The 27,897-nt window shown below is 39.5% G+C and overlaps 2 protein-coding genes and 2 non-coding genes across 16 annotated transcripts in view; all 4 read right to left on the reverse strand.

Moving 5' to 3' along the window:
* Positions 1-14,271, reverse strand: part of PLAC1 (placenta enriched 1) — a 212,263-nt gene extending 197,992 nt beyond the window's left edge. Inside the window, exon 1 of the mRNA XM_043896013.1 lies at positions 14,175-14,271. The gene's annotated coding sequence lies outside the window, so the exon portion shown is untranslated. The remainder of the gene's footprint in view (positions 1-14,174) is intronic.
* On the reverse strand, positions 3,426-26,283 carry PABIR2 (PABIR family member 2). 13 transcript variants are annotated; one of them, XM_043896007.1, is made up of 11 exons: positions 25,201-26,283; positions 23,173-23,202; positions 22,979-23,057; positions 18,572-18,628; positions 18,225-18,268; positions 18,086-18,140; positions 17,734-17,835; positions 17,349-17,410; positions 16,748-16,809; positions 14,175-14,271; positions 3,426-5,180 (listed from the first exon to the last, which is right to left on the reverse strand). In XM_043896007.1, the coding sequence occupies exons 1-11, from the start codon at positions 25,311-25,313 to the stop codon at positions 5,111-5,113; spliced, it is 771 nt and encodes a 256-aa protein (XP_043751942.1). In that variant the 5' UTR covers positions 25,314-26,283; the 3' UTR covers positions 3,426-5,110. The 13 variants fall into 13 exon arrangements, with proteins under 13 accessions (XP_043751942.1, XP_043751941.1, XP_043751936.1 ...); XM_043896006.1 differs by having other exon boundaries at positions 16,748-16,812; XM_043896001.1 differs by having other exon boundaries at positions 3,426-6,125; positions 25,201-26,282.
* On the reverse strand, positions 10,595-10,734 carry LOC122691135. The gene has a single exon (XR_006340369.1). It is a non-coding gene; the product is annotated as a small nucleolar RNA U109 (small nucleolar RNA).
* Positions 14,409-14,552, reverse strand: LOC122691134. The gene has a single exon (XR_006340368.1). It is a non-coding gene; the product is annotated as a small nucleolar RNA U109 (small nucleolar RNA).
* Positions 26,284-27,897: the final 1,614 nt, after the last annotated feature.

Here is a 27,897-nt window from a genome sequence, read left to right on the forward strand (position 1 = left end):
GTATACAAGGGAGCAAATGGGAACAATTTTGTATTGCAATTGAGCACGAATGGGGAAAGAAAAGAAAGAGGAAGTTAGAAGATTTGGGCACAGACTATATCGTTCATCTCCATTTTCTAAACCCCCGTATATTCAAGCCACTGCAATCCCAGTTTTGTCCTGTTCACCTCATGAAAAGTACACTCATTAAAAAAAAAAAAGAAAGAAAAGCACACTCATGAAAATCTCTAGGGGACCTCCTAATTATCAGATCCAATGGGAAGTTTTCCATCCTCATCTTCAGTGACCCTGGAGACGACTCCCTCCTTAGCTTTGCTGAGAGCATTAGCTAGTTTCTCCAGTGTTTCTTCCTACCCCTCTTGCCACCCCAGCTTTCCTTCAACCTGCCCCTTAAATGTTGATGCTTGTCAGGATTTTGTCCTTAACCACCCTCTTCTCCATAATTCTCCCTTCTTATGTCTACACTAGGGCTTTCCTGATGGCTCATATGGTAAAGAATCTGCCTGCAATGCCGGAGACCCGGATTTGATCCTTGGGTTGGGAAGATCCCCCAGAGAAACGAATGTCTACCCAGTCCAGTACTCTTGCCTGGAGAATTCCATGGACAGAGGAGCTTTGCAGGCTATAGTCCATGGGTTCGCAAAGAGTCAGACATGACTGTGTGACTAACACTTTCACTTTCATAGCTTTCCCTTACATAAGCTAAAGACTCCCAAATCCTAAAAGATAAGAGGTGCCTCTGTTTTTCTCTCCACCCCCATTTCTCATGTTTAGCAAATTACCCACATGACTGTGAGTGTGCCTTGGTCTCTTTTTGCCTATTTCCCTCTCACTTCTCCCTCCACCTTGAGTTTGTTCTTCGATTCAGCTCAGTGTTACCTCTCCTGGGAAGCAACCAAGAAGCCCAGACCAGGTTATGCTCCCAACACACTTTGTGCTTCCTTTGTACTCCCCAACACACTTGAATCAGTGCATTTAGTGGTCAGTGTACTTTTTTTGTTGCTGTTAGGTTTTTTTCCTCTTTTTTTTTTCTTTAAACTTTTTATTTTGTATTGGGGTATAGCCAATTAACAATGTTGTGGTAGTTTCAAGTGAACAGCGAAGGGATTCAGATTCAGCCACACATATACACATATCCATCCATTCTCCCCCAAACTCCCCACCCATCCAGACTGTGTACATTAGTGTACTTCTGTTTAATTCCACTAGCCTGGTCATCTTAAATACTGACTTCATCTGCATTTACAGTTCCCACTACAGGGTTCAATAAATACTTATTAAATTGATGAATATAAAAAAATCCATGAGCTGTGAACAGGTAAACACAGAGCAAGGGGAACTTGGGAACAATGCTTGGCGTGGTTGTGAGAAAGGGATATTTAAAACTTGAGTATTTAGAATTCTCTTCCCTTTCTCCCATAGAGGCAGCCAGGGCTGGCAGGGCTGAGGGGGCATTAAGGTGGCAGGGTCAGAAATTGGTTACGTACAAAGAAATGAGCAAATAAATTGAGGTTAAGAGGAAACAGGCTTGTCACTATTTGAGAACAGTTACAAATATGGACAGGATGGACACTGGAATGAACCCAGTAGTGCTGAACTGGAATCCGAGATGCCAGTTTGAACTTATAACCTTTAATAGATGATCGAATATACATACGTGTGTATATATAAATACACATGTATTATTTTCTCTGTATTGCATGAGTGAGTGCTCAGTGCTCTCAGACCCCATGGACTTTAGCCTGCTGGGCTCCTCTGTCCATGGGGTTCTCAAGGGAAAAATACTGGAGTGGGTTGCTATTTCCTCCTCCAGGGGATCTTCCTGTCCCAGGGATTGAACCTGTGTCTCCTGCATCGGCAGAAATATTCTTTACCACTAGCACCACCTGGGATTCCCTCTGTATTAAGAGGACCTTTATTTATTTATATTATTTTTTGGCCATGTTGCACAGCTTGCAGATTTCAGTTCCCCCATCAGGAATTGAACCCAGGCCATGGCAGTGAAATCATGGAATCCTAACCACTATGCCACAAAGATCAAATAAATGGTGGAGAAGGGAAAGTTCTCCTTTACACTACAAATGCCAACTAAGTGTAGAAGGGATAATGGAATTAGAGAGTCACCATTGGGTAGTGATCATAACGCTAGCATGCAAGAAAGATCAATGGATACAGAAACTAGTGGGGGAAAGTCTGATGAGAAAATTGGATATGTATATAGTCTCAAAGTACCTCCACACAAAATATTTTACAAGTTTCAAAGGGAAAATGCTAACTGTACAGTGGAGAAATACAGCAGACATCTCCTTCACCGAAGGATTGACGGTCACCAGTGACAGGACAAAGCGACACCATGGGCCTCCTGCAATGATCTACTGAGAACACACCCCCACTTCTGTGGTTATTTCTGCCCAAAATGCATAAACCTGAATTTAATAATGAGGGAATATCAAACATAAATAGAAGGACATTTTTCAAAATAACTGACCAGTACTTCTCAAAACTTTGAGGATCACAAAAGACAAGGAAAGACTGGGGGACTTACAGATTGAGGGAGACTAAAGACACATAATGACTAAGTGTAACACATAACCCTTGGTTGAATCCTAGGCCAGAAGAAAACTTTTTTCCTTGCTAAAAGAGCCTTATTGGGCCCAAAGGCAAAATATGAACAGGGTCTATACACTAAGTGGGATAGTTTTATATCAAGGTTAATGTCATGATTTTGAAAGTGCAATGTGATTACATAGAATGTCCTCATCTTCAGGAAATTTACACTGAAGCACTTAAGAGTAATGGGGTATCATGTCTATAACATTCTCAAATGGTTCAGAAAAAAATGTGTGACACACACACATACATAAAATAAAGTGTGAGGAATAAAACTAATGTGGTTAAATATCAACAACCAAGGAATCTGGATGAAAAATATATGGGAGTTCTTTGGGATACTCTTGCAGCTTTTCTCTAAGTGTGAAATAAAATACTTGATATATTAATATTTTTTAAATACTGAAAAGAAAATTGAGTGTTTAAAACCCAAGTCATGCATGAAAGGCTTTTATTTTTTCGCCTGTCTCCCCACTCCCATCTTGTTCCAAAAACAATGCAGAGTCTTATGAATATGTAAAAAAAACATAAGATAAAATAAATCCAAAACAAGTAAAAAATATGTGTGGCCTTGGCAAGAACCTTCTAAATTGTCAAATTCTACAAAATGCTCTTGAAAATTTGACAGATTATGTGGAGAGATTTCTCTTTGTTTTGGGAAACAGCCCAAATTTCAAAACAACTATTAGTTCTTTTGTATTCTTGATATCCTTTTATTCAAAATTTCTCTGCAATCACACACAGAGAATGCAATATTAGGATATGGAGGCAGAGAATAGCAAGAATAAAAGAAATAGGCTAAAAATTTTACAGAATTTTATGCATGTGTACACACTTTATTAATTTTACATTCTAAGATATACACAAGATCAGCATTTCACAAAACTTATTATTCCAAAAGCAGTTATCATGAAACACAGTGATTATATAAGTCAATCAAGCAAAAAGAGCATCTATTAAATTTTCTTATCATGTCATCTCTTATACTTGTTTTCAAATAGAAGCTTGAAATATGATATAGTATTAGAATAGGAAGAGAGAATTTTACTTTATAAGAATGATCACTTTCCAAATATTAGACTTTATATAAAAATAAAGTACTGTCACCAAAGCTCATCTGAAGGCTAGCATCTCTTTTATTTATTCCAAAACAACCCCTGCAGAAACTTAACTTTCTAGTCACTTTAAATGATAAAAATGAACCTTGGCTTAAATAGTAAAGTGAATCATCTTGCCTCCTAGTTCTCAAACCAGTGGAACAGTTTCATTTTCCTATCCCAATTCTACCCCACCACAGAATTTCAGAAACAAATTTAAATATCATTACATTCTAAAGATTATGTCTTAAGAGTCCTAAATTAGAGCCAAAAAATGATGGCCAAATATGTCCCTTAAGGCAAAGAAGACAGTAGAGAGAAGGTGGATAAATATCCTATAGGAGAAAACCATCTCTCGGTATTATATAGGCAGAAACTCTTAACATGGTTCTTTCATAAACAGAATAAACATACTGCATACCATTGAAGTAATTTTTCTTTAAAATGGCATCCTAGAGAACAATCTTCATAATATATATATTCATGTTAAGTTTGAAGGATTATGGATTTTGCACAGGTGAAAGCCAATATGAGAGATAAAGCCATTAATGGCCATGATGGTGGTTATCACAATTTAAAATAAACAACACAGCTGATGCTGTAACGGAATTAATTACTGCAAGCTAAGTGATGCTTTCCTATAATTCAGAGAGAACAGGCTTCCCTTTGAGCCCTACAGTATCACTAGTCTGTGAGCACCCTCAAAGCACATCATCTTCCCTTAAAATTCAAGGATCTTTGCCTTCAAACGACACAAATGCAGTAGTTTTCATTTCTTACATTCATTTAAAAATGGAATATTATGGTCCTAGCAGGCAAATTTGCATGTCAAATACAGACAACCCAAACACGATGTCTGAACACTGTAAGAAATCTATCACAACAGACATTTTGCACAGTTTTAAATAATAAATAACACAGCAATAGATTACACTCAGGTTTTTAAAACAGCTCTATCGCGATTTTCCTCTTTTAAATGTTAAATAACTTATGGTACTGCACATTTACTACCATGTACACTGTTGACAGCTCAAACAGCTTCTTAAAAGCAGACTGCACAATGACACTGACTTTGGTAGCTCCTAAAAGCTTCCTTGACCTTTTATTAAACTGGATTCTGATTCTGGTGGCAACACAACAATCAAAATACAATCAACAGGACCACTCACCACACAACAAAAACAAATGACTCTAATGACAAAAAAGTAGTCAGAAAGAAGCAGCAATAGAAACAACATGTAGCAATCAGACACATAAAGCCCCTTTTCTACCCTACCTTAAGATAAATAGCTTATAACAGCACAACATTGAACCCCAAGGCCCTTCAGGCCTCATTACACCACCAGAGACAAGCTGTCAAGCTCCATGTATGCTTTTCTACATAGTGGTTTGTATGTAAATAACTATTCATTCATTTGTAGGTGCTCCACACATCTGGTCAAGGCAGGAATTTCTTCTCCTTGAAAACACCACCTAGAAACATTAACAATATTTTATATATTCCTTAGGGCAACAGGTTTGAGGAGAACAATATCAACTGGGGTAGCTAAGTCATAAGAAGCTGTGGTGACTAAATCCAGCATCCTGTAAGTCTGTTTACATTCTCAGCACTATCATCAATCCTCACATCCTATACTCCAATAGCAAAGAAGCGATATGGACAGTAATGAGAGCAACGACATGTTTTTTCCCTTCTGTGAGAAATGGCAAGGAAGCGGGTCAAACAGGAAAGGGAAACAAAATAATGTACTTTAAGCTGATGCAGAAAAATAAAAATTTGATATCATCAAAAGCAATTAATCTAATATTGTGAGGTAAAGAGATTTGAGACTTATGTAGTTAAAAAGAACAAAAAAAAATCTCTCAAGCAAGAGAATTTCTGATCAACTCCAGCTGTCATGTCACTGCTGGGGAAAAGAACCATTATCAAAAATACATATTAGTGCTTTCCTTAAACTATAGACTCTAAAATAGGTGCTCTTTGAAGCACTGAGAAATTTTACATATATATGTATATACTCTAAGCAATCAAAAATGAGTATTTGAGATTTCATCACTAGCTCAAAATGAGATCAGCATAGAGAGACATAAGTAAGGTTGCTACACTTATAAAATCAAACTTTAGAGAAGAGTGGTGCCAAAAAATAACGGCATCAAAATGGTTTATATCAGTAACACTTTAATCCTCATTATGGATCAAAGTTCTCTGCGTTCCTCCCTGAATGTTTTATGCAGGAAACAGCAGTTAGAACACTGAATCAGAAATGGGTAAGTCACTTGGGTGAGAGATCATCCATCAAGATGAACGGAGAGCATGAATTGGAGCATGCTACTGGAGCGTCTGCGGTTGTGCTGCCTTTAGCCAGCGATTCTGAGGACAAGCCACTGCCGCTATTACTGCCATCCAAAATATCTGAACTGAGGACAAAGCAAAAAGAATTATAAGCAGATGCATCTATCAGGGTAAAGGCAAACATAACATGCAACGACATGGTTTCAAGAACTCATGGATCAGTACAGCACTGGTAAATCATAAAAAGCATAAAAGCAACAGCAAAACTACAGAATGTCCTATGTTCAGATACCTGAGAGAGGACAATGTCACAGAAATCCCAAGTCAGACACTCAAGGCTCTTTATTATTTGGGTGCTCTCCTGGAGGCACTGGAAGGTCCAATGTACCAGTGAGTGTTCCTCCGGATGTGTCATGGTTTTTGTGAGGGAGTTCCCCTACCTTCAGTTCAAGAGATTTCTACCTTTATGTTTCTTTTTAACATTATTTTTTATCTTCATATTAATATTCTTACCTTCCTGTCAGCCTTTGAGTAAGAGGAAGGGTTACTCTTGGAGGTACCCTGGACTGTTAGAAGTATTCTAGCAAGTATACTGCTTCACTGTCCCTCCATTCCCAAACCATTTTTCCACTGCTCTGGATTTTATCACTTCCCCACTCTCAAGAGGTACTAGATTCAAAGACACATTTTTTTCCTACTCTCCTCCATCATTTGCCTCTTATGTTCTGATTTTATGAATTTCTTTGACTATTTCCTTTCCTCTCGCTTTCAAAACGCAAATGTCTCCCTCCTATTCCTAAAAGGCTCCTTTCTTTAATTCCTTCAGTTACCATCCAGTCAAGCATTTAAATGGAATGCTCTAGATCCATGGTCTCAATACCCTCACAGACTATTTGCCTCTTTCATCCTGATAACTGGCTTCTGCTCCTATCCTTCCACTAAGACTCCTAATGTGGGCATCAAGAGCCTCTAGAACCCAGTCTGGGGATACCTCACCCATCCAGTCCAGGCAACCATGTCTCCCAACAATCAGGCTCATCTGCATCACTAATCTGGCTTCAGACTTTAGCAGCCACAATTCACAGCCCTCACAATCTGACCTCAGGCTGCCCTCCTAGCTGTGATTCCTGTCAATCCAACATGTAATCTCTATGCTCTAGATTTGGCCTGAATTCACTCATTCACTCACTTCACTTCTTCTGTATTTACTGACTACCTGCCAAGTGCAGAATGTATGCCAGATATCAGAAATACAAAGGGGTATAAGACACACATGATCCCTGCCTGCATCTAATTTACAGTATAGTACAGGAGACACTTCCCTGGTGGCTCAGAGAGTAAAGCATCTGCCTTCAATGCAGGAGACCTGGGTTTAATCCCTGGGTGGGGAAGATCCCCTGGAGAAGGAAATGGCAACCCACTCCAGTATTCTTGCCTGGAAAACCCAATGGATGGAGAAGCCTGGTGGGCTACAGTCCATGGAGTCACAAAGAGTTGGACACGACTGAGTGACTTCACTTCACAGGATACACAGACTTAAATAACCATACTAATAAATATATAATTAGAATTTGTGATCAAAGCAGGAAAAGATGCAAGGGGTTCTTAGAGTATACAACATGGGTGAGCAGATCTAATTTGGAGGAATACGGAGAAATGAGGCTCCCTCAAAGTGATATTTGAGCAGTCGTCTGAAAGATGAGTAGGCATTAACTGGGTAAAGTTGGGGAAGAAGCATGGGTATGCCTAGGAGCAAAAAGCAGGATACTGTTGCTACAGTACAAAGAGTAAGAACATGATGAGAGAAAGCTGGTGAGGGAGTCAGGCAGTTTTAGGATCTACACAGACATATTTTTTATTTTTTTAACTTTTGCCCCCACCACGAGGCTTGTGGGATCTTAGTTCCCTGACCAGGAATTGAACCCAGAGCCTTGGCAGTGAGAGCATAGTCCTAACTGCTTGACCACCAGGGAATACCCATACTTTTTTATTTTTGAAAAGGAAACAAAGCAAAGGATTGGAGAAGGAATTGTGAATCAGCAAGTATGGGTTCTAGTTTAGGTTTGATCATTAGTTCCTTTGCAAAAGCCCATCCTGATCTAAATTGCTCTGAGACTAAGTATTGTGACTTTAACAGTAATGTTTTTATAAATTTCCAAGTTAATATATTTCCATTGTTAAATAACCTATGGTTCATTTAGAAGTTTCTGGGCTCTGTACCACCCTTAATAAAACGTAACTTTCCCTAACCCAGTTTCTCTACTCTTCTAGTTTCCTTCAAAATGTCATTTTTTTCTATTGCTTGTGGATTGTTTTCAGGTGGAAACAGAATACAAATAGCCTTTGGAAAAGTAAAAATAAAAATGGAAACAGTATATTCCACAGTCCTCCTACTCTATGCTTACTGCTGTCAAATGCATCATTAATAATACCACTTTTAAGTAAGAAGTTTGGAAAATTTAGCTGGCTCTAGTAGTTTTTTCAACCAAATGGCAAAATGGGTCTAAAATATGAAATTATTCAAAGTACTGAAAAAAGTTGCACAGATAATCTAAGACATTGGAAAATCAAAAGACCTTTATATTTGCCTTTGGAACATATGTGATTTTTCCTCCTGCAGCATTTTGCCTAGACTAATATTAAAATGAATTTACTTTCCTAAAGCACATATTGGCTGGGAAGCCGAAGGACACGCTCTCTGCTAGTTGGCAGGAAGAAACAGGCTTGGATTAACATTTGGCCACCAAGCAGATAATCTGAATATAAATACTTTCTTATTCTAACCAGACTGATGGTGTGCCCTGGGTTAAAAGATTCCATTTGCAATAAAACCTGCTTGCTTAGGTGAATCTATATTCATTCAAAAACACAGAACATGACTCATGCTGTGAAATCTGGTCTTCTGACACTGTTGATTACCTTAAAGAAATAAGGTAACGGGGACGTTTACCAAAAAAAAAAAAAAATGAGTCTGAACATTTCACTTCATATATATTTTTTTAGGAATTTCTTCTCTGCTATTAAGTATAAACATATATAATTTGTTTCATTGACAAAGAATAGCACACTTGTACTTTGTCTACAGTGCAACTTAGATTCAGAGCCTGGTAAACCTTTAACCAGGTATTTTCACTAAACTAAAATCTAGTTTCTCTTCTAATTAACCCGGCACTACTATACGTGGTCCTAGAAGCAGTGACTACAGGTCACAGATTACACATTATTAATATATTCACAAGCAAGGCTTATGTGATTTTTCAATCCATAGAGAGATCACTGTACAAAAGTGATTTTCAGTGTCTGCTGTTAAACCTTCTACTAGGGCTTCAAAAGCAAAATGTATGGTCCAATCTAAGTTTCTCTTTTTATTCCCCAGTTTAAGCTCTGGTGGAGGTGCTAATGAGCCTTAGACTAATGGCCCAAAGCCAAACAACGGCAGGAAAGCAAAGGACCTAAATAATTCAAATTGGACATAAGAATACATGAAACAAAAGTAAACTAATTCATTCCAGCCACTGACTATACAAATTGAGGCACTATTTGAACCACACCACCAAAAATACTTATGACTGTTAAAGTAGTACTCTCTGTCTAAAAAAGCTAAGGGAGAAAGGGAAAAAGCTAAGGAAATTATTAAAGCATTCAATGATAAAGTAACAACAAAACCGGGTTGTCCAGTGTGACTCATGCTACTATCCATCTGGCTGAACCACTCTGACCTTGACCAGTCAGTAAACTGGGTTCTATGAGACCAACGGCAGGTAGGTAAATGTGTTAGAAATCAGCCATTGCCCAGCAACCCCAGCACAGATTTTAGCATAAGGTCAGGGCATCCCCTGACCCCTTGGTGGGGGTTAACCTGGTCCATAGTGTATGTTCTCTGGTCTCTACTAGCTTACCTTATGAAAACCCAGCATTATCTTGCTATATAACCTCTATGTTTTTGAGATCATTAAATATGATCATTTCCACTGTCACTTTGGGGACAGGAGTTTAAAAGTATCAGCACATAGGGATGTAATGTACAACATGATAAAGATGATTAACGCTGCTGTGTGTTACAAATAAAAGTTCTTGAGAGTCAAATCCTAAGAGCTCTCATCAAAAGGAAAATTTTCTTTTTCTATTTCTTTAATTTTGTATCTACAGAAGAAGATGCATGTTCACTAAACCTACTGTGGTCGTGATTTCATGATGTATGTAAGCCACATCATTATTCTGTACACCTTAAACATATACAGTGCTGTGTATCAATAATACTCAATAAAACGGGAAGAAAAAATTTTTAATAAAAAATGCTCTTTAAAAACCCCAAACAAAAAGTATCAGCACAGAAGTCTAAGCTGCTCACATAAACAGTCTTCAAGTATAATGTAAACTTTTCTATCATCAAATCACAATTAAAACTTATTCTTTGCATGTCATATTGTCACGATAAAATTTTCTTGCCATGACACATAGAACATTAAAAATACTGTCAAAAATTACTAATATAATTCTAATGGAAAATATTAAAAAAAAACATAGAGGTAAGTCAGCAGTCATGTTAACACTAAAGCACTGGGCAAGAAATTTCATGGGAGACTTTTTCCTTTTTGGTAGGAGAAACAGACTATCACATAATCTTCACTATATGGTTAGCAGCTCTGAAAATGGCTTTATTTTACACAGCATGCCACAGACAGTTATATTCTCAGAAGAATGAGGAGCAGAACAAGAGTCCCCAGCATGCAAAAAGAATCAAAGCACCATGCAAAGGTGTACTTCCGAGGTACAGTCAAACTCTTTGATGTTCATAAGGACTAAATGCAGAATGACATAATCCTTGCCTTATGGTGGGCAAAGTTCCCCAGATTTGGTCAGCAAAGACTGCAGAATCTTTAGTAAAAAGTACATTTATAAAAAGGAGATCTACCATTCCTTTGCACAGCAGTTGGAACACTGGACACCAACTCCATATGAGTCCATACTCAAACTTCCCATTTAATTTATACTTCAAAAATATAAAATTTTACAGATCATTACTAGTATATAAACTTTAAAGTTTTAAAACCTATCTTTTCTTTGTGGAATGGGACAGGGAACAAACTATAATGACTGAAATGTTGAGATAATACCTACTAACGATCTGATACCATTTCTTCCCTAAAATGTATAAGAATGATTTCCTTTAGTTATTGAGTAGATTGTTATCCTTGGCAGCAGAAACAAGAACACAGCTAGTTCCTGTCTCTGTCCTCATTTCTAAGAATGTGCCTGATCAATGAAACTGCTTTTAAGAGACAGGAATAAAAAATTTTCTGCAAAAGCAGAATTTGATTTTTACATATCATGAATAACTCATTTTTAAATTCTCTTAACTATAGACATAAATGTCAGCAATCTCAGTATACAAGGTGTTCCAGAAGTCTTAGTGCAATTGTCAGCTTTAATATCCTCAGAAGTCCAGATGCTACAAACTTACTAAAGACACCATTTGAAAAGTTTAATCACCTAAATATCTTTGATACTGAGTTTTGTGAATTTTGAGTATTAAATTTCTTTCTAAAAATTACGTGAGCTGTATGTTGGCTTATTAGCATTCTATGAGTAGCCATGAATAAAGCAAACCTCTCCAATGTGAGGCGACACTTTTTTTCTTACTGTTTTAGATAATTTGATTACTTCAAATTTATGACAGTCTATTAACCAGAAATTTTCTACTACTATTCCCTGTAGCAAAATTGTATTGGGTCTGCTTTCATTAACATTCTTATTAGTCCCAAATATGCCCATTTACTTTGCAGTAAAATTTTTTTACTATCATTATCACTTATTTATGTTTGTGTTATAAAGCTAGGCATTAATAAAATACAGCATTGTGCATTGTTCTTTAAAAATCTTAGTTCTAAAGGAGATGGATATTCTAGGAACAATCAATCAATTCTTGGCTGTTCCACTCCTTGCTCTTTAGTTGTGAATGATCTGCTATGTTATCTCTTTTTCATCTTCTCCCTTTGGCCTGTACATTATTCTTTGACATTCTAACAAAGTCAGTTAATAATGGAAAAGAGGCATCCAGAGGCAATACTTTTTGTGTTTACAGAGCAAGAGTGCTGATCTTCCCAAGACTCCCACAGCCAGTCACACGTCCACGGAGGACGGAGGTGGTAGCAACAGAAACAGAAGCCTCACAGGAGTTCCATGGTAGCCTAATGGTTAGAATTCTGGGCCTTCACTGCTGCAGCCTGGGTTCAACCCCGGGTCAGGGAACTAAGATCATACAAGCCATGTGGTACAGCCAACCAAACACAGAAGCCTCACAACAGTCACCATCATAGACAGCTTAGATTGTGCTGCTCAGAGGAATAAACATCTGAACAAAAGGAGAGGACCCTTGGTAAATAACATACATTCTCTTTTCCTTCCTTACTTGTGTGAACCTGTTTCATGGCAGTGAGCACAGTCACCCTATGACAATATTAAAAAAAAAAATCACCTTGCCCTGTATGTTTTTAACTTGGTGAATGCTTTCTGATCTTTTAACATGAACTTGGTTACTTGGTTAGTAACTGGGTAAGCAAATCTATTTATAATGTCATGTGCCTATATTAAAACCTACTTTACCATAAAAGTGATATGCAGTTTCCACTCAGTATAGAGTTTCACCTGCTAGTCCTCTCAACAAGCTTTAGAAATTTTCTCTTTGCAATCATCTACATACCTGGAAAGGCACTCTATACCAAAATTAGCACACTAAGCTACCAAGGACAGACAGGGATGAGAGAGAAGAGAGAGCGGGGGCTGAAAATAGCTAGAACAATCTAAAAGGCATGTGTTCCAAGGTTAGAACAGTACTGATCAACGAGTCGAATCAGCCAGAATAATCTGTGACTTCTTGGTGAACAAGAAGCAGGGGTTATCTTGGACAAAACAATGAATAAGTGATTGGAAAGCAACAACAGTCATTCTGTATAACTTATAAGTGGCTTACATACATCTTCCATTTAGAGAACATCATTCTTTTTAAAGTGAATGCCCTCTGGGGCTCTTTTTAAAAAAATCCTTAGCCATAAAACTCAGATCAAAAAGTTCTGAAAGGCTCTACACAATTGCATCTACAACATAGGTACTCAGCAAGTTGATAGAAGGGAGCTTCCCTGGCGGCTCAGACAGTAAAGAATCTGCCTGCAACGCAGGAGACCTGAGTTCGATCCCTGGGTTGGGAAGATCCCCTGGAAGAGTGCATGGCAACCCACTCCAGTATTCTAGCTTAGAGAATTCCATGGACAGAGGAGCCTGGCGGGCTACAGTAGTTCGTGGGGTCACAAAGTCAGACATGACTGAGCAACTAACACACATACACATGTGTGTGTGCACATATATACACATATACACAAGTTGATGGAAACGTACTTAAAGATTTCCAAATATCACCTGGCCGCTGCTATAATCCCTTCCCCTTCCTCCCAATACATGTTGGAATCCAAGTACTCAACTTTGGGTATAGGAAAAGAAGTTAACTTTGCACAAAAACACTAAAGAGCCTTAAGCTAAACTTCTAAACTCAGATGAGTCAAACTAAAAAAGAAGTTATGTGAACAGACCATAGGAATCTGGAAATGTTACTATTCAAGTGAGACATTAGGATTGTGACAGAATACCCCAAAATTTCCAAAAAAGATTTTATATCAACAGATAGTGCTATTTAGAAAATGCCCTGCTTAAGAAATGCTGGTATTCTCTGCTAAGTTCAAAGGACAGAATATTGGCTTGGCCAAAAATTTTGTTTCAATTTGTGGGAAAACCCAAATGAACTTTTTGGCCAATCCAATACAAAATGCAGGCAGAGCAGTTATAATTAAGGCACACTACCCAGGGCAGTCCAGAAACTCTTTCTCATTCCATCCAGCTACTGACACACTCCCATACCAACAGCAACTATTGAGAGGCTGACCTATCAGGAGCTAGGCAGGAAAGTGAAGATGTCAAAAAGGTACACACACTTTCAAAGGTAGCACTGACTTTCAAACAATCTAGTTTCTTACACTGCCTACACCTCCATGGAGATTTTACCTCTAGAGAACATGGATAAAAAGTTGAATATATTTTACATCACCCCAATATACTTTTGCTGTGGTTCTTTTCAAATACATCATCCCTTAATATCCTTGGGGTTTTATTTCATTTTTTACCATGAACTGAGATCAGACAATTGTGCAGCCTCCGGAGACAGCATATTGGTGGTGCCTTGGAAGAGCCTCTTGGGCTGGCTTTCGGTCTCCATTTCACCTAAAACAGAAAGAGGTGATGCTACCATAATGTGATTTTACAGATACAGGCTTGCTGCTAAAATGGGGTGATCTTTGTGTGACCAAAGATCAGAATACTTCAGGCTGTTTACTTGAAAGCTATTTTTCCACGTGCTTTAATGTAGAAGAAATACACTGCCACATAACCTCAACTAAAAAGTCAGCAGCCCTAAAAATACCTTCTCATTTATTGTACATAGCATGCTATCCACACAGTCAATTTCTTTAATAGAAGAGTAAAACACTGATTTCATTAGGCAAAATGAATCAAGACTAACCACAACAGAAAAAAAAGTATCCCCTAATAGCTGAAGCTCCCAGTGAATAACAATTTATGCTAGATGATTAGTAAGGACTCTTGATTTTATATATTTTAATATCAAAACATCTCCTGAGATGAAGTCAAATGGACTCTAAAGTATGCAGGCTGATAAAGAACATCCAAATCAAAGATTGCTTTAGGCTACTTAGTGAAAATGAAGATTAGAAAATATACAAGTTTAAAAGCACATCTGTAATTAAAAGCAATTCTTAATTAGTTCACAAAATTAATGCTGTACTGGCTACTTCAATCCTGTAGATTTTCTCAGAACTGGGGATAGAAACGCTTTACATTGGAAGAAATAACACTTAACATTTTGCCGCGGGAGACCAAAGACTAACAACTCTAAATTAGACAGAAAAAGCTCCTTTCCAAATAAGCTATGATTTAAAACACACACACACCTTGGTTTCAAAGCTCTTTATCTGAGCTTTAAAATCAAACATTAAAGACAATTTAATTCATGGGCTTATCTATACTCCATTAGGAAATTAGCAACCATGAACTTAAACCTCTACAAGAGTCTTATAATGGAAAAAGATCAAGGAAGAACAAACATAACATTCATTTTTTCCCCATATTATTAATTAATTCATATTATCTTTCCTCTGGAGCTATCCTGAAAATTACTGAAATTCAAGAAAGGTTATATTTTCATTTGCTTTTTTCCATGCTTTAATATGCAGCTTTTCAAAGCTGCTGCCAGGCTTTCAACACTTCATTAGCAAAAGACTTTAGCCCTTTTGAGCAAAGAATCCCTCCATCTGCTGGTATATTTTGGAATAGCTTTGAAACGGAACAACCAGATTAAGCTCCACCAACTTCCTATAATATATTTAAAATTAATACTAATAACAATACTAGCTTTAATTTCTAAGCTTTACTTTCACATCATAGCTCCTGAGAAGGTTCTTAGGATTGTAAATAATTCCTTGCAGCATTAAGGAAAAAGACTATTTATAAAGTAAAATCTATTCACTAAATACAAATCCTGTCACTGTATCAGCATCTGTTCCCCAGAGCACACCATCTTTAATTTTAAGTTGTCTGAAATATAGCACTTTTGAATCTGTGTATGATACTACTAATGGAAAGTTTTCACCAAAGCCGCAAGTATCAGTTTACCTGACATTAGAAGAGTTGATTTGTTTACTAGCCCTGGAGGTGATCTGCACACACACACACAAACTTACTAAATTGCTTTTTTAGAATTATCATTAAAACTCTCATTTAAAATGACATCCAACACTTGCAATCATGTGGTTATATCCCCAGGAAAAATGACTAAACCCGTGTTAAATTTCTTTGCCTTCCTTTAAATAGACTCCATTGGGTGCCCTCTATAAGCATCTAAAACTAGCGCTGAGTGAGATCATTTTCATTTAGTGCTTTGTGGTTTAAAATAATGTAATTAAAAGAGCACCCCTTGGGAGTTTGGGGCTGGTAGATGCAAACTATTACATATAGAATGGATAAACAACAAGGTTCTACTGTATAGCACAGAGAACTACATTCAATATCCTGGAATAAACCATAATGGAAAAGAATATAAAAAAGAATATATATATGTGTATAACTGAATCATTTTGTTGTACAGCAGAAATTAACACATTGTAAATCAACTAGACTTCAATTAAAACATAAATTAAATGAAGAAAAAAAGAAAGTGTATTTCTTATAAACCACACACACACACAGAGCACTCTATTATATCAAAAACCCTACAGAGACTTGAATGGGAGGCTGTTCTGTTTGGCAAGCCATCATTTGGTGGTGGCTTATATTTGAGCATACAGCATGAGTATGGACTTATTTGCTATGACATTAACACATATTTCTGCAACACATCAACTTATATCTCTTTTATATTCAGATTGCTGAGAGGCAAAATTTCTCAAACATATATTGATGATATGAATACGCGAGTAAGACTCAGTTATGAAGTGTAAAAAAAATATAGACAGTATCAAATAACTAATTCCCAGAATTTAGAATCAGCAAAGCATACATTGGAAAAGAATACTGCACTATTTCTTTAGAAAAAAGGAGTTAAGCTTTGAACTAATTTCAGACAGAAATTGTTAATTTGTAATTCAAGCTGGACTATGTTTAACAGCAGAAGGGTGATGCATACCTTTTCTTTTAAGAGGAGCAAGAACACTGGGCCTAATGCACTTGATTGGACTCTGGCTTCTCCTGCTTTAAAGAATAAACAGGATAACAGTAAGTACTTTTGGCAAATCAATACAATTTATAGCCATATAGGGAGAAATGGACAATATCTATGTTGTAGGTTGAGTAACTGAAATGCCAATACATGATCTGACCTGGCATATGACAATCTGGAATAACATGGCATTTTAAGCCATTTTAAAAAACTCATTTTCTAAGACAAAATATCCACCAACAGTTGTTTTTTTTTAAAGATAAATCTTATAAAAAAGTTATTTGGGATTTTGACTGGTCTAACATTTTTTCCCTTACTTTTATAAAGAATACATTTCCATATGCATGAAATGTAAACTGAACATAAACTGGCACTATGTCTCAAAAATTAAATATGGTAAAATGTTAACAGTGAATATATAGGTGGTAGGTATATAGATGTTCACTGTGAAATTCTTTCAGCTTTGCTCTTTGAAATTCCCATAATAAAATGCTGAGGGAAAAGTTCACCAGAGAGACAAATCTAATGAACAGCCTTTCATCCACATTGAAAAAGCAGGTTTACTTACGTGGAAAAGCGTCTTGGGCTAGGAACGGGACTTGGTGGTAGCCCGCTGCTGCTCACAAACATCTGTAAGGATGGTGAAAAACATTGCTAGGAAAAAACATATATTATAATAGTTCTAGTATTCCAGTTTTCAAAAGATTCTTCTCAAAATGACAAAAACAACATTTTAAAACTACTTACCTGTCTCTCATATATGTCTATGAGAGAACAGATAGATGGATAGAGTGACAGATTTTTTTCTCAAATTACTACCATAGACTTCAATTAATTTTCCTTCCAGTCATTGAATTCATCAAAAACTAGGTGATTTGTGTTTGTGTATTGTTCATTTTAGAAAGTAATCAGCTCAGTGTGTGAAAGAGTTAATATCTTATCAATGAACCTACCTTTCCAAATCCTCTGGTGGGTGATGGTGCTGGAGAAACTGGAGTGAAGTCAATCCTTTTAGGAGAATATAATTTCTCCTGCTTGTCAAAGTCACTATCACTCTGTAAAAAGAAAGTGTTATTTCCTCATAATTCACAAGTCAACACATCACTGTTCTCTACTACACAAACACACCTACACTTTTACAGATATATACTCCTAAAAGTTGTAATTTCATATTCTGGTGGGAAAGCAGAGATCAAATGCTGAATTCAAATTTGGAAACAGGAGGGCCAAAAGTGAATGAAGCCAATAAATAATACACTGGGCTCTAGAAAATAAAAAAAACAAGCAGATATGTGAAAACTTTACCAGGCTCAAGCTCTCATCCCATGACTGGCTTATCTGCATTGCAGTTTGCACTTCTCTAAAACAGACAAAAATGAACAGCCATCAGAGCTTGTAAACAAGACATACCTTAGGCCACACCCTGCTCTTGTGAAGCACTAACCTTTCGTGTGCAGTTTCTCTGTTCATTATGTCCATGCCTTCCTCCTACAAAGACAAACATGTGCTGAAAACAGAATATTTATCCACACAGTTCTCTATTTCCAAGGAAACGAAAAGGACCTTTCTACTTCATTTGACATCATCAGAGTACAGCAGGACTGACATTCTAAGATTGTCACCCGTGCCACATCTGTATTTCATCTGCCCACTCAGAAGAATTTTAACCTGTTTATAACTAACCAGAGTGGCAGTCTGACTCACTTTTAATACCTAATTCTCCAAGATGAAAATAAAACCAAAATGCAAAATGCAGAAAATTACAGATCTGAGCCAGTAAGTAAAATATACCCTTTTGATTTGATGCAGTCTGCTGCTAGGAATCCGATTAGGTGAGGTTGACAGCAACTGGAAAGAAAAAGTCAACATTTACTATTTTTTGAATCACAAAGCTGTGGTCTGCTCTCAGTGCCAGTGTACAACCTCTTCCTAGATAATTTTTCATATTCTTCTGAGAAATAGAGCTCTTTAAATCACTGAACATTAATGCACTAGAGAGGCAGTACATTCAGTCTTTAGAAAGTACACCAGGTGTCCAACCTCAAAGCACCATCTGTCGCTAGACAGGCACTGACTTTAACATTTTTCCCAAATGAATGCAGAGCTGTGTACATTTATGTAAAAAAAGACTCCAGGTCTTAGAAATAGCCATTACCCCACTTAACTAAAATAAGGAACTCTGTATGAGGGGAAAGCAAAAACCCTGATTCTATTCATTTTTATTACCAATGCACCAATGGAGGAAGATGAGCAAATAAGTCCAATAAAATATTTTGTCTAATTTGAACAAACTCTGAGAGATAGTGGAGGACAGAGGAGCCTGGTGTGCTATTGTCCATGGGGTTGCAAAGTGTTGGACACAGCAACTGAACAACAATAATATTTTATTTACAGTTAATGTTTACTGAAACACTTTAAAAAACTGCAATAAGGAGATTTTACTTGCATGATCTAAGTCAATTCTAAAATTTGATCATTAATGTTATCACCACAACGCTTACTGGTTCAGAAAAAAAAATCAATGTAGAGGCAAGGTGCATTTTAAAGATAACTGTTGCTTTCCTTTAGATCATTTTTTAATAACACAAAGATGAAATGATCTGGGTACCAAAATACGTTCCTTCAAAAATCATCATGATCTGATCATGAAATGTAAGGTAAAATTCATACTAACATCTTACGGCAGGGGGATGATGAAAGGTGAATGAATCTGTAGTACTATAAAGCCAAATATGACAATTATCCTGCTGCAAGAGGCCCTACCCTATCCAAACTTTAAACAATACTCCTGTGGCAAGTAGTATAAAGTAGTGATATACTAAAAAACTAAGTGTTTTAGGCAGAAGCTAATTCACATAAAATTTTTTAGTTATCCACGGAAGTAAGATTTTACCTCAAAAGAGATCCCTTCATTTCCCACCCCTTTCTTTTACTTCTTCCTCTCCTAGGCTTTGAAAAGAGAAAAATTTTACCAGTAAAATCCTTTTCAAAAGTATTTCTTTTCCATTATGAAAGTAATACATGTTTGTTGGTGAACTCTTGATAAGGTCATTTGAAAAAAATGCTAAGCTACTGGGCCAGTAAATAAGGCAGGCAAGACTCCATCAGGACAGCAGGGCAGAGAGCATGAACGGGTCCGTCGGGGAACAAAAGAAACCCCAAAGGCAGCAAAATAATCAGGAAAGCCAAAGGACTGCCAGAAGCTGACTGCAGAGAAAGTCACCAGTTTAGATGGTAGGTCTACATCCTACACAACTCGCCAATTTGAGACAGGACTGGAAAGTTGACCCAGAAGAGGGACACAGCAGAGCTGCGTCTGGTACCAGCAATGAGAGCAATGGATAGGCTGAGGAAAAAGCCAAGAACCTCAAGGAAGTGCCAGTTAATGGTGTGAAATAGAGCAAAGAGCTCAAGTGGGACCAGAAAAGAGGCCCCTGACACTGTTGGACAAGTGGGTGCTGGGGAGTTTTACAGGATGGTTTTTAAATGGAGTTGTGGTGTCGTGAGATTATAAACTGGATGAATTATCGGCAAGGAATGAGAGGCAGTTGAGGGTGGATTCAGCTTTGAAAAAACTCTGAGAGAGGAAGGGAAAAAGGCAAGGACAGACCTATGAAGAAAGAGGCTTGTTTTTCAGATATGGGATGTGTGAGTTGCGAGAAGGCAGGAGGGAAAGAGCCAGCAAGGAAGGGACAGAGGATACAAGATAGAGCAGAGAAAACAGACTGAGCAAAGGTCCACGGGAGTCCAACAACTTCCCAACCATTAGCAGAGAGTTCCCTGTGTGAAGGGAAAGACTTCCAGGAGAAGGAAGTCACTGGTTATCTAAGAGAGGTGTCTGCCATCTCTGTGAAGTGAAAAGGCTCAGGTCGTCTGCTGAAAGTACAAGCAGGTGAGACAGGAGGACTACCATTTTCGAGAAGATTTTGAATATTGCTTGGAGAGCAACATGGGGCCACTGGTTCCTTGAACCCAACAATCCAGGAAAGAATGTACTGCTTGCCTTTCAAAGGTCTAATTCCTCTCAATTCCTATCTGGAATGAAGGCAACACTTTCCCCCTGGTCACCAAGAAATAAAATATCTGAGTACACCTTCCCTCTGCCTTTCTATCTAATCAGCAAATCATGAAGATCCTACTTCTGCATGTCTCTTTCATCAGTTCCCCAACCGTACCTCTTTCCATTTCAGTCTGCAACACCTCACTTTGTGCAGGTTAAGATGGGACATAGGTAAGTATATTAAGATCTGTAGAGCTTGTGGTGACATACTACATATGGTGTAATCAATATTATGAAAAAAGTAGCCAAAGGGTGCTGGGGAAGGTGTCCTAAACCAGAAAACCAGAAAGGAGAAGGGGAAAGACTGAAGAGAGCATAGGGATCAATAAAGAAGAGTGCATCCACACATCCCTTCAGCAAACTCATGCATTTCAGTGCAGCCAGAAGGAAGGCTATTAGTGAGATGAGCCCCAAATCATCTAAGAATCTTAGATGCTAAGAATCTTCACATCTTAGAAAACAACCAAGTGAAGTGCAGAGGGGCAAAATCATTTTCCCTTCTTCGCTATGCTATTGATATCAGGAACACAGCTGTAGAACATGTAGAAAGATTTTTCACATATACAGCAAAAACGAGTAGTTCTATTTTCTAGTATCCTTAGGGAAGAAGGTGCAGAAAACCAAACCTCCAGAGAGCTATCATTTCCCCCTTGAAGTATCTGTAGCCACTTTCACTGGAGATCTTAAAAGTGTTCTATTCCCCCCTCCCTTTCTTAAACAGATTTTACCAAACAGAATAGCACTGGAAGATGTCTAGTCTAACCCCAGCTCTGCCACTTACTAACCTGTGTAATTCGGAGCAAGTCACTTTGATCGGCTGAGTCTTAGCTGCTGCCTCTTTTAATTGGGAAAAACATCTTTTGCCCTGCCTACTTCATAGGGGTTTCTATGAGAATTAAATGTGTGAAAAGTACTCTGTAACATGTAAAATACCATATAAGTGTAAGTATTACTATGGTTTAAGAAAAGGTTAATGACCCAGGTATTGTAGGAACATCAATTATTTTACAGTTCGATGCCAGTGACACCCTCAGGGTCTATTAACAGGCTCTCAGCTCTAATACTAAGCCACAGACTAATTTTGTAAAAACCTCTATCTGCTTTTCAGTCTTCCCATCTCCTCCCTTGCTAGCAGCTGTTAATACACCTTTAACCCAAATGTACTTCTTCTGATTTGCTGTTTCTCACACACTACTGAGTTCGAAGCTTATTATAATTGTGCATAAATTTTAGATGATTCAGAGGTCAGAGAGCCTCTCCTATAAATAAAATGATGAACCTTTGTGCACAGACTATGGAAATCTGGTTCAGCCATTTAGAGGCCTATTTGCTTACACCTCATACCTTCCGGGGCACTCCAATTACTGGATAAGTGGACTCCACATGTGAAGGGCTACTATATAAAAACCTCTTCATAATTTCTCCCACCACGACCAACTAAAAAGGTGATCCGTGATGGTTCTGGCTATATAGACCAGTCACCATCAGCACCTCTACTGGGAATGGAAATACAAGTATTTTCAAGTAGACTTTACTGTAAATAGATGGCTCTGTCCAACAAAAATAAATTCTTTGCTACCATATATATGATTTTTGCATCCTAGGACAAATAAAGACCTGTTCTCAGATATAATTAGAAGTTAATCCTGACTTACCTCTGAGCTTCCCTGGTGGCTCAGATGGTAAAGAATTCGCCTGCAATGCAGGGGACCAGGGTTTGATCCCTGGGTTGGGAAGACTGCCTAGAGAAAGAAACGGCAACCCACTCCAGTATTCTTGCCTGGAGAAATCCCATGGACAGAGGAGCCTGGTGGGCTACAGTCCATGGGGTCACAAAGAGTCAGACACGACTGAGCGACTAACACTTTCTTACCTCACAACCATGATGCAAGTAGTGACAAAAAACAATGAACAGTGTTTAAAAATACCAAGTCCCACAGTCAAGAAAAATTTTTAACCAGATTTCCTTTTTGCGCCAAAAATTGAAAATGGCCACAGCATAAGCAGTAAACAAGACAGGTAAAATCATTTGTTTCTTTCCTAAGCAGTGGTGCCTGGCACATCATCTCAAGAAAGAACAACATTTGAAAGTGTCTCCTCCAATCCCAACCACTAAGGATACTTACTCCTATACTTACCAAGTTGTGACGACTCATGACAGTTGTACTATTCCTCCGAGCTCTAAACGCGTAAGGCTGAAAAACCTGTGAAAGGTCACTGAAAAGTAAAAAATAAAATGATTTATGTCTTCTCATATAAGATATCCTTCGGCTGTATGAATGCCAGTTCTCTGGTTAACACTGAAGTCTTCGATGGCCCCTCAACTCCTCACCGTCCTCTGCAGAACGTCCCCAGTGGTGTGCTGTGGAAGAGAGTCTGGCTGAGATACTGATCTCCTCTGGGCTGGGGGACAGCTAGAAGAGGTATGGGGCGGAGCTCCAAACTGGTTGCCTCCAGTTCCTTCTGGTCAGAATTCACGCCCCCAAACCAGTTACCACCAGATACCAGTAGCCTCATCTGTTTACCCCAGAGGACCTACCTGTAAACGTTACTGCCTACGTGTGCTGTCACGTGAGTAGGGCTGGGGAGCCCTGATGCTCAGTAGGAACCCTATCAGCACATCTCCCGCTATTGCCCTAAACACCTGTGCTATTCTGGAACCCTGCTATTCAACTACATCAACAGACCTGGAGATTTGCTCACGTTGCCCCTTCTGCCTCAAATGCCCTCCCTCCCACCACTCTCTGTCAAAACTCTTCCCATCCTTCAACAGCCATCTCAAATGCCAGACCCTCCACAAGCCTCTCCTCATTCCACAAACCTAATGCTACCATTCCCTTCTTTATACCCAAAGAGTACAATGGGAAACCAGATGCTTCTTGAGACACTAACTTCACCTTTTATTAAAGGCAAGTGTGCATGTGTTTTAAACCCCCTGGGAGAGGTGTTTTGGTCACCCTTGCAGTCCTGAGCAGAGTGCCATGCCCAGGACAAGAGGTGAAGAAGGATTTTCAAGGCCGAACTGGATTGGGCTTCCAGGGATGGTGGAGATCACCTAATTCAGCTCTCTGAAATTTTAAATTAGAAAACAGAGACTCAGAAAGGCTAAGTGACTCATTCCTGATCATAGCCAGTTAGGGAGAAAATTGGGACTAGGCCTGGTCACCTCACTCTTTCTCCTATCACATCATGCTACCTTTCAAATAATTACTTAAATCATGAAGCAAAAAAGCAGCCTGTTATTTCTACAACAGTCTAAATGCAGGTCAACAGGATCACCCTAGTCCCCAGCAACTGCTGGCTTACAAGATTAAAAAAAATACCAATTTATTTCTATAGTATCAAAAATAAATGTAGAGCCGAGGACACAATTAGGAAAGCAAAGAGTCACTTTATCATTCCCTCAATGTTGAAATATAATAAAAGACAAAAGGTAAGTCTGTTTTTTTCCCCAAAATAAGGATATCATAATCAGTTTGATAGACAAGGATTACCTTTCTCTTTGCCTTCACTGTGCTTGATTAGTGTTTTGGCTAATTCTACTCCCATCCCCCTTTTTTGGAGTCATTCCATTTCTACAGGGTCTCACAAATTGGCTTTAAAATGAATTGTCTAATTACAAAAGTGAAATGTAATAGGCTCAAGAGGTCTGCCAACCTAACCTTCACTATCACAAGAGTCTGCCTTAAAATAGACCCTCTGGTGACTTACTGGCAGGAAAACACAAGACCCTACCACTAAAATTCAAGGGTCAATTCTTTCTATTGTTTTTGAAAACCTGCACTTTCACTGACCTAAGCTATATGCCACCCTTCTTTTTTTTATTGACTGGAATGAGTTTCAGGCATTTTTAGGATCTGAAAACATTATGACAAATCTGAATCACTTAATAGGACATGAATGTGGCATTTAATTACAAATTATTAGATAAACTGTAATTTATTGAAGTAAACCTCTGTTAACGCCAGGGTTCCTAAACTAAGCTTAGAAATAGCAGCTCTTAAGAGACAGGTGTCAAGTTGCAATCCTAGTTCCAGGGGCTTCAGTCTGACATTCGGTGGTGTAAATTAGGCAGGGCAAGCAACCTGTTAGAAGAGCCAGAGTCCTGTTTTAGTTCCTTTGAGAGGGGCCAACAGAGCCCCAGGTAGAGAGAGCCCCATTTTCCCCACACTGCCCAGAGTTTAGGGTCAAACTTTCACTCCACCTTGGGACCCAAGTCACTGTCAAGCAGACAAGTCCCCACCCCCTCAGCGTGGAGAACTCATATGAGCTCCAACTCTCACTGGAGGAAAGGAAGACTGCTTGCAGCGGGTCGAGGAGTTCCTGAACCCTGCACTCCATCCTCCCCAACCCTCCTCACCTGAGCCCATGGATCAGGGGAGCGCTGTTGGATCTCCTGAGGGTGCCCCCATCAGATGTGTCAGGCTCAAAGTCCAGCTCCATTTTCTCGTGAGCCATGTCGGAGACTTGCATGCAGCACGCGGACCGTGCTCTGCTCCTGGTGCTTAGCTATGGACTCCCAAGACTCTCACTGCAGGACTGAGCTGCTGGGGACTGGCAGCTGGGGGCGGGGGCTAAGGGGCGGAGGCTTGGGGGCGGGGGCGGGGGCAGGGGCGGGGGCGGAGAAAAGCTGGAAAGGAGGAGGAGGGAAAGAGGATGATGATGATGAAGGGAGGCTGAGAGTGGGGGGGGGGATGGAGAGGTTGTGGTGGTGGGTAACAGAATCAAGGAAGAGAGGAGGAAAGAGGGATGGAAGGAAGAGGGGAAAAGAGCAAGAGGGAGGGGGAAAGACAGACGGAAAAACAGGAAGACAAAGAGGGTAAAGGAGGGGGACAGAAAGGGGAGAGGAAGGAGATAGAGGGAAAGGAGGAGGGCAGGATGGAGGGAAAAGAGGAGCACGGGAGCGAGGGAAAGAAGGACGGGGTTTGGGAAAGAGACAGGACGGAGGGAGAAGACAGGGGAGGGGTGTGGAAACTAGGCAGCGGCGGAACTCATGCTGCTCTGTCGGCCAACGACCTCGAGAGGGGCCGTGCTACAGATACCCGAGCTGCCCGGGAAGCAGTAGCACCGAGGAGCTGACAGTCGGGCAGGGCCCGGCCGGGTGGCCTCGGCGGCTCCGGCTCCCCATGCTTGGGGAGCCGGTCCAGCCCTTCATGCTCCGTGACCCGGTTCCGGAGGCTCCTCAGCCCTGCTATCGGAGCTGCTCCCCCTCCTCGCCCCCCCTCCCTGCCTGGAAGACAGGTCGGGGGTTTGGCCAGCCGCCGCCGCTGTGCCTGCTTTTCCTTTCTTGGGTTCTAAAGGCCCGGGGGAACCCCTCGGGGCCAAGACCGATATCTACAACCTGCAGCCTTTCACTCCTCCCACGCCTCCGAAGCGGGAACCTCTGCAAAGCCAGGTCTTCCGCGTCCGGGCACCCATTGGGTCCTGCGCACGCGCCCAGAAGCGGCGCCAATGGGCCCGCGGGCACGGAGCATGCGTGGGAGCCCCGCCCCGCAAACTTCCTTCAAAGGGGAGGAGCGTTTCCAGGGAGCAGGGCGCTTTTCTCCTCTGCATTGGTCCCGGGAACCTGGCGCCGGATTTTGAAAAGAACCAATCCTTTGGAGACACTGGAGCACCGTCTTTCTGGAGGAGTTTGGGCCAGTATTCAAGAGAAAAAAGAAACACGTGATTTCCACGTTTTTTCGTTCCCAATTTGTATGCCCTGACATCTGTGATCCCCACTCATTTCTTAAATCCCTCGACCTTGTCGGTATTTATCTGGAGCAGATTTGTTAGATCATCCATTTGGGTGCACTAGCCCAAAGGAAGTGAATGGACAAAAGCAATGGGGTAAAAATAAAGAGAATCCAATGAGAGTTCCTATAGTTAATGAGAAGCACTCTCCTCCATTATGCAGTATATCAGGGAAAGTCCTGAAGAACCGTAACAGAACCAGCATTTCTTTTTTTCTTTCTAGGCTTTATGGAGACTTAACAGTCATGATTCAGCTTATGTGAGACCTGGAATCAAACTTATTTTATTAAACACCTACATAGCAGTTACTGTGTACTAGGCAATATTCTAAGAGCTTTAGAAATATTAACTCATTGAATCCTCACCACTTGAAGGACCCTGGGAGAGAGATGGCCACTGTACTGTGTTAATCATACATACCTAGAAAGTACAGGAAACTTAAAATGGAAATTTAAAAAAAGAAAACTTATCTTTTGCAGAAATAATTTTAGGAACTTCTTCAACTTAGTTGTACCATATTTAAACTTGCCAAGCTCAATTGTCATTTTATTCCTCAATGCTTATATGTTCTGTTTATAAAATGGGAGTTTTAAAACCACTTTTAGATAGTTTCCTTTATTTCTAAAATTTTATTACTAGTACAATTGCCTTACAATGTCTTAGTTTCTGCTGTACAACAAAATGAATCAGCTATAGTTATACATACATTCCCTCCTTCTTAGGACTTCCCTGATGGCCCAGTGGATAGGAATCTGCCTGCCAGTGCAAGGGACGCGGGTTTGATCCTTGGTCCGGGAAGATCCCACATGCCACAGGGCAAGTAAATCCATGCAGCACAACTACTGAGCCCATGCTCCAGCACAGGAGAAGCCACTGCAACGAGAATTCCCTGCACCACAACCAGAGAGCAGCCCCTGCTCACCACAACTAGAGAAAGCCCTCCTGAAGCAACGAAGTCCCAGCATAACCAAAAATAAATAAATAAATAAAAATAAGTAATAAGAAAAAGATTCCCTCCCTCTTGAGTCCCCCTCTAGGTCATCATAGAGCCCCAACCTGAGCTCCCTGTGCTATATAGCAGCTTCCCACTAGCTATTTTACACATGGTAGTGTCCAATATGCTACTGGGGAAGAGTGGAGGAGAACGACTACTAGCTCCAGAAAGAATGAAGCGGCTGAGGCAAAGTGGAAACGACACTCAGTTGCGGATGCATCTGGTGATGAAAGTAAAATCCAATGCTGCAAAGAACAGTGTTGCATAGGAACCTGGAATGTTAGGTCTATGAATTAAGGTAAATTGGATGTGGTCAAGCAGGAGATGGTA

The sequence above is a fragment of the Cervus elaphus genome, chromosome X, assembly GCF_910594005.1.
Source record: "Cervus elaphus chromosome X, mCerEla1.1, whole genome shotgun sequence".
Classification (NCBI taxonomy): Eukaryota; Metazoa; Chordata; class Mammalia; order Artiodactyla; family Cervidae; genus Cervus; species Cervus elaphus.